This window comes from Poeciliopsis prolifica, unplaced genomic scaffold (assembly GCF_027474105.1).
Source record: "Poeciliopsis prolifica strain line A6 unplaced genomic scaffold, Auburn_PproV2 SCAFFOLD010, whole genome shotgun sequence".
Lineage (NCBI taxonomy): Eukaryota > Metazoa > Chordata > Actinopteri > Cyprinodontiformes > Poeciliidae > Poeciliopsis > Poeciliopsis prolifica.
Genome location: NW_026562385.1, coordinates 6,773,336 through 6,780,207, shown reverse-complemented (window position 1 = coordinate 6,780,207; position 6,872 = coordinate 6,773,336). Strand labels below are relative to the sequence as shown.

Genomic DNA, 6,872 nt, shown 5'->3' with positions numbered 1-6,872 from the left:
GCCAATGGATTGCGAGCTGGTGCTTTATTAACTCGTGTTTACAGCTCTGGTTTGAGCTGTCTTCATCAGACACCAAGGCACACTTTGACTTATTTGTTGGAGTGAAGGTGGAGCACATTCTTTCTGACTCATCAGTTCAGTTTTTCACTCACCTTTTTCCTGAAGCAGCTGCAAAATAGCAGACAATTTAACAATTGCATAGTTGTCAGTCGGTACAAAAGAAAGCACCTTTCAGGAGATTTTAGGAGGAAACCTGTGTGAGAACAGAGGCTCGTTGGATCTGCGTGAGGGAAAGGATGAGCGTGTTTCTGTCCTCCATCCTCCCTCCGTTGGGACTATACACTCTGATCTCACGGTTCCTGCTGAAGAACCCACACTATCTCCACCGGAAGAAGAAAACAGCTTTCTACTGCATTCAAATTTCACACCGAGGAGGTAAGAGGGGGGCTCTGGAGGGCTGCCAGAGGGAGGGATCTGTGATCCACGCTGTGCGATAAGGACCTCAGTGTTTTCCTGAAGACATGTGTGAGTGCGATCAAGGAAATAAATGGTTAAAAATGAAGTATTTTAAAGGCTATTTCATAGGCAGGTGGTAAGTTTGTTTTGCCTTTTTTTTTTGTCAACTGTGCTGCTGCTCAGATTTGGTTTTGACTGTTTTCAGGATCTGGAGAGAAGATAGAAAATACAATGGAGGCGTTCACGAAGTGAGTGCCACTTCAAATTGTAAGAGACAAATGAGCTCTGCCAAAACACTGAGACACAAATATATGCGCACACCTTCACTGGTATTGGCTTAAATATCTTGTTATACTGATGGTTTGTATCTATCAGAAAGCTCCTGGCATGATCTACTTTCATCACACCTCCTGGCAGAGCTGGGAGAGTTAACTTAAATTAGTCAACTTTCTGCCATAAATTAGGCTTTTAAACATAGTCCAGCTATTTTCACTTGCTCAGTTTAATATGATATTCATACTGATCATGAGTGCATGTAAGGTCAGGAGAACGGCCGGTGTTCATGTTTAGGTCAGTCCTTTCAGCGTGGATCAGTGCTTCGCCCTCAAATATCAGACATGTCCCTCCTTACAGAAGCTTTTCTCTCTGTTATCAGTGCGGTGGAAAACGGCTCACAGATGCTGGAGATGGACTGCCACCTGACAAAGGATGGACACGTGGTGGTTTCTCACGACGAGAACCTGAAGAGGCAGACCGGCATGGACAAAGACATCTCCTCACTCAATCTGGAGGTAAGACAAGCCACTTCCTGCCTTTATTGACTGCTCACACTAAAGAAGTGGTTGATGTTCATTTGAAACATACTTTCATTTCACGGTTAGTTTTTTTCAGGCTTTATGAAGGGCTTTCAGCATTGATCTTTAGACTTTGACTCCTGTTTCGACTGATTTCATGTCTTATTGCTGTACAAGCTGACGACTGTGTGTTTGCAATAACCGTAAAAAGGATGTTTGGATATAAATCCACCAATGCATACAGTCTGAGCTTTATGAAGACAAAGCACACCAACTGCATTATGTCTTACTACTGTGCTGCCAAACAATACACAAAAATGGCATTCGATCTGAATGTGAATCATAAATGAATCCATCATTGATGCTCCAATGAAACAAAAAGAGGAAAAAAAAATTGTTTAAATCACAAAAGTTGCAACGACAATCCTAGTTTCAGTTTCAGGAATCTGTAAAATTTTTCAACTAGAACTTATTCTAGTTGAAAAACTAGAATAGTTTATAATAATAATAATAGAGAATATGATATTTTCCCATTACCCTTATGCATTGTACCACTGGCAACGAAAACATCCCACAGCATAATGCTGCCACCATCCTGCTTATCGGTTTTGAAGTTGTCTCAGGTTTAAAAAAAAGTAGGAAACCAGACTGCAGGGAGTCAAAAGTCTAACAAAAAATATCTGCAGCAGAAAATATCATCTAAAACTTTTTACAATTACAGTTCCTGAGCGAATTGTTATCAAAAGACCTTGGAATAATAAAAACCAAGAGTACATTAAATATGGCATGAAAGTCTGTGTGTTAGCAACAAGATGCAAAGAAATAAGGAATGATTTGAGAGTGAAATAAGAGGGAGGCCATCAGGCTTTATTTCGGGTTGATTGGTGGGTTTTGTGAACACGCCTCTGAGCTAACGAGTCTTTGAGCTCAAACATCCCAGTGAACTGATGTTTTATTTATCTTAAGAAAATAATCTGTTTGCTTAAGTGCTGGAACGCTTTCAGGAAAAAGTTCACATCCTGGTAAGTTGCAGACACTAACAGGTCTGGAAGGTAACTAATGTAACCAAAAATATATGTAAATAAATGCAAATATTTTAGCTTAATTAACATTGAGATGACTGTTTTCGGAACTAAAGTTTTTTTTATTATTATTATTGTTTCAGGAGTTGCCTCTGTACAAGGAAAGGCTGGAGGTGGAATTCAATGCAGGCCAGTTCCTTCTCTCTTGTTTAGATTATTAATCATTACTGAAAATGTGTTTAGTGAAGGTATTGGTGTGGGGAGTGTGTGTTTGTTTAATACCCACTAACTTTTCGCATCGCACTACCCTTCAGGCCACGAGAACAAAAGTGGTACAGACAGGAAGATTGCTCTGCTAGAAGATGTGTTCAGGAAATTCCCAAAGATCCCCGTCAGCATCGAGATCAAGGTGGACAACCCACAGCTGATGCGAGAGGTGCAGAAACACTCCGACTCCGTATAATGCAGATAAAAGAAACACAAGCATGTCTTGCCCAAAATTAATTTAGGAGTGTCCAAGTAAAGGGGAAAAGGTCTTTGAACAGATATTTACTTTAAAAATGAATAATATGAATAATTTTCCCTCTGCATCACAATTTTTGCACTTTTTCTTTACCTCTAAGGGTTTATTTCCAAAGCGTTTTTTTTTTTTTTTTGTGGCTCCTATGCTGATGTTTGTGGTGATCATTTGCTTGTTTTTTAGTTGTTGTTGTTTTGTTGTTTGTTTTTTTGTCGAAAATACGGTTTGGAAGGAGACTGTACTGCCTGGAAGTTGATGTACGTGGTTTTCATCACGATCATGTCTGCCTGCAGGTGTCAGCCCTGGTTAAACGCTACGACAGGGAGAGCATCACTTTGTGGGCTTCCGAGGACGCCAAAATCCTGAACAAGTGTCGCAGTGTCGTAAGTTGACCGGCAGAGGGAGATAGAGTCCCAAACAAAAACCCCTCACCGCACGTTCACGCACTGAGACGCAGATTCGCCTTTTGGTCGGTTGTGCCTTTACGAGCTTTTAGCGTGTGTTTTTCATTTCTCTGTTGTCTCGCCTCCACGTTTCAAAACCTCTGTCTGCGTTTCTGTGCAGAACGGCTCTATGCCCTACAGTTTCTCCAAGCAACGCGGCGTCCTGCTCCTGCTTCTCTATTACACGGGCCTGCTGCCCTTTGTCCCTGTGGGAGAGAGCGTGCTGCAGTTCTACCTGCCACGCATCATCAACAGGTCTGTTTGCAGAGCCTGTTCACCCTGTAAGAAACCTAGTTCTGGTTATAAAGACCGAGCTCTGTGCAGTAAGGTGCTCACATCTGATTATGATTTCAGCACAATTCCTCTTTATATGAAAAATAAAAAATATATATTCACAAATAATCTGTTTGTTTATTTCAGTCATTCACTTTAAACTGTTAATGAGTGAAATAAACAGATAAATGAGCATTTCAGAGTGGTGTTCAATGTCTTTCTTGTGCACTGACAGGACCTACAAACCCGAAAAACCCGAAATCCTGAAGAAAAGCTGGGTCGTTTCTTTAATAGATAAGTAAGTCCGACTTTTGACTGTCTGTGTCATTTACCAGGAGGAAACTCTTCAAGGCCCGACTGGAAATATGGAATCATATTTCTTGTTTCTATTCCATTGAAGCCTTTTCTCCTTTTAATGTTTCCAGAATAACAATGAGAACAAACCTTTTCAAGCACCTTGCAGAGCGTGGGATACAGGTACCACCTTAAGGTTTATTCTAGTACCGTTGCTTAGTACTGACAAGTTTCACATGACAAAACATTAACCACTGTGATATGGCTCGGCGCTTCCTGGGAGATTACTCTGGGTTTGCGCTTGCCCAAGTATTTATAGACCAGAGGCAGGAACCTGCTTCCTCCATGTCTCCTTCATTGGATCAATAATGATCCAAACTGAATTGAAATGTATTGAGACACTTTTACAGTTTCCGCTGTGTGAAACACGCTTGACTGAGTGGATACTAACGGTGTCCGTGTTTGCAACTGTAGGTTCATTTATTTGTTTGCAATAAAAATGAAGACATCAAGGCTGCGTTTGACCTGGGAGCCACAGGAGTCATGACTGATTATCCAACTCTGCTCTCTACCTACGTCAAAACACACGTGGGAGTGGTCGATCCCGACAGCAGCAGCACTCCAGAAGAGGAACACCAAAGACTAAAACAGACATAGCCAGACCAAGAGGGGAATCCATGCGTCCAAACTGAACAAGATGAGTTCGCTGCCAAACACCGAGCTGATAGGACAATAGTTTCATTCACTTCTCCAATCACAGATGGATCCATCCCTGCCGACAGTGTGATCATGTCTGCTGTATGTATTCAGTCAGGTCAGTATGTAAAGAAACAGTTGATGAGCTTTGTCAGCAGTGAATGTTTAACTGCTGAGAAAGCAGTCAAACAACCCACCGGACAACCCATGATAAGACACTAAACAAACATGACTTTGTTTTGACGGGCTACTTTCTGACATTATTGATTGGTTTAGGGTGAATATTTTGTGTTTTTAGATAAACTAAAGATAAAGAAATTGTGCTTTAGACTGCGTCAAAAAAGTGTTCGTACTCCCTGAACCACAAGCTTTTATGTGTTTGCGGGGATTTTATGTATTTAGCCACAGGTTCTCAGTTGGATTTAAGTCTTCACCTTGACCATTCTTGAATGAAAAGTAGTCATCTGGAAAAGTACTTGTAAAAAACTTACTCAAGTACTGAGTAGGTACTTAAGTAGCTGCTCATAAGATCTAATTTTATTTGTACAAAATGATTCAATCAGGGAGATGATTGCCTAACCCTGGTCGGAGCGTCTGCACAGCTTTCTTCCTGACCTGTCAGCTATGCTGCTTGGTTTTCGTCAGGATATTTGCTCACTAATGTTCTCTAACAAACCTCTGATGCTTTCACAGAGCCACAGGATTTACACAGAGAGATTGAGTTACACACAGGTGAACTATGTTCACTAATTATGTATCAAATTAAAGAGGGATAAATAACAATGCACATCACACTTTTCAGATTATTGTTTGCCAAAAATGATGAGAACAGTATAATAGTTTTCTTTAACTTCACAACTCCTTTTGTGTTGTTCTGTAAATTACTTGGGAAAAAGAAACAAAAAAATCAAAGTTAAAAAATGTGAAACTGTTCAAGAGGGTTGAATACTTTTCAAGAAAACGGACATGTGCATGCACACACACATGATAACAGCTTACTGTTATCATCTGTGTTTTGTCAATTTATGTTGCCTAATGCTTACCAGGTGCAATGGATCTCACTCGCATCTCTGTTTTTCTTGGCAGCTGTGACCAAAGTCTGGCCACACTGCAACGATGACAATCAATCAGTCTGTTGATGAAACACAGGCTGGACTTTTCTGAACTGATCGGCAGTTCCCTGTGCTGATCAGTGTGACAGCAGAGTTAAACTGATATAAAGCTGTAAATCTAGCTTTTTGTCACATTGGTTCATATGGGAGCAGGTTTGAATCAGAGAATATGTCTATGAAATAATGTCATTTGTAATATCTTTCGGAATCAAGTGTTGTGGTCATGCTCTTCTAAATCATTTGTCATGTCACATGTCCAGGCCTTTAACTGGTGGTCAGCTGAACAACAGAAACTGTATGACGCCCCAAAGCCTGGTGGTAGAAATGTTTGACTCAGAAATTAAATATAATCATTTCTTTGAAATAATAAAACTATGATTATGCTTGTAATCATAGTTCAGGAAGGGATTTTCAAATGGGTCTGAAAGGGGTAATGTAAATAAAATAAAATTTAATTAAAATTAAAACAATCTGGTTTCCTGTATCTTGACATTTTAAGATTTCTTTTGAAATGATGAAAATTGACAAGCAATGAAAGACATAAAGCTGTGTCCTGTTTATGCCCAATGTGGCCTGATATGCCACACAGTTCAGCCTTTGAATTTTTTCTTTGTTCTGTTTAATTCAGAGTCAATTTAGGAAAAATCACAGAAAGAGTAAAATTCCCTGGACAACACAAGCAACCAAAATCTAAAATGGCTACCATTTTTTTCCAGATAGCTTGAACATGTCATTGTTCTATATTTATTTCTGGTTTAATGTCAGAAATGCTAATGAAAAGTTTATTCCTCCACCTTTCACTCTGTTTTTTATGTGTGGCCACCATATTGGATACTGAACTCAGGGCTGTTTGGCGAACTCTGGGTTTCCCTGTCATGTATCTGACTCCAGGGGACATTCTTGTTCTGTTTCCAACAGGTAACTTGGAAAGTTTGTCTTTTGAGCACAAAGAAATTGGAGCTTATCAAGCAGCTACAAGATATTGTATTCGGCATAGCAGTCGATCATATAGAACGTAGGTAATGTTGCCATTAAAAAAAACTCTAACATTGATCAAATGTCAACTCTGTAACATACACTTTACAATATTTAGAAATATGACTCTATTTACATTGTTTTGTCATCTTTTGATATATATATTTATATATATATACACACACACACACAACCATGATTATTTTGAGCTATACTGGTCCATAAAACCTTGCCTTCCTTATAAAAGTCATGAAAGTAAGTGAAGAACTGTCGAGGAGTGGAAAAAA

The 6,872-nt window shown here is 39.6% G+C and overlaps 1 protein-coding gene across 2 annotated transcripts; it reads left to right on the top strand.

The window, feature by feature from the left end:
• On the top strand, nt 1–6,674 carry gdpd3a (glycerophosphodiester phosphodiesterase domain containing 3a). Of its 2 annotated transcripts, none has more exons than XM_055036129.1 (10): nt 1–435; nt 662–704; nt 1,112–1,247; nt 2,416–2,461; nt 2,587–2,708; nt 3,086–3,175; nt 3,357–3,490; nt 3,744–3,806; nt 3,934–3,985; nt 4,277–6,674. In XM_055036129.1, the coding sequence occupies exons 1-10, from the start codon at nt 297–299 to the stop codon at nt 4,457–4,459; spliced, it is 1,008 nt and encodes a 335-aa protein (XP_054892104.1). In that variant the 5' UTR covers nt 1–296; the 3' UTR covers nt 4,460–6,674. The 2 variants fall into 2 exon arrangements, with proteins under 2 accessions (XP_054892104.1, XP_054892107.1); XM_055036132.1 differs by lacking the exon at nt 1–435 and adding an exon at nt 455–592.
• Nucleotides 6,675–6,872: the final 198 nt, after the last annotated feature.

Excerpts from the sequence above, each read along its gene's own strand:
- gdpd3a (XM_055036129.1), top strand. The coding sequence starts at position 297 with ATGAGCGTGTTTCTGTCCTCCATCCTCCCTCCGTTGGGACTATACACT. Across the intron at positions 2,709-3,085 it reads ACCCACAGCTGATGCGAGAG|GTGTCAGCCCTGGTTAAACG; the intron begins GTGCAGAAACAC and ends GTCTGCCTGCAG. Across the intron at positions 3,176-3,356 it reads TGAACAAGTGTCGCAGTGTC|AACGGCTCTATGCCCTACAG; the intron begins GTAAGTTGACCG and ends GTTTCTGTGCAG.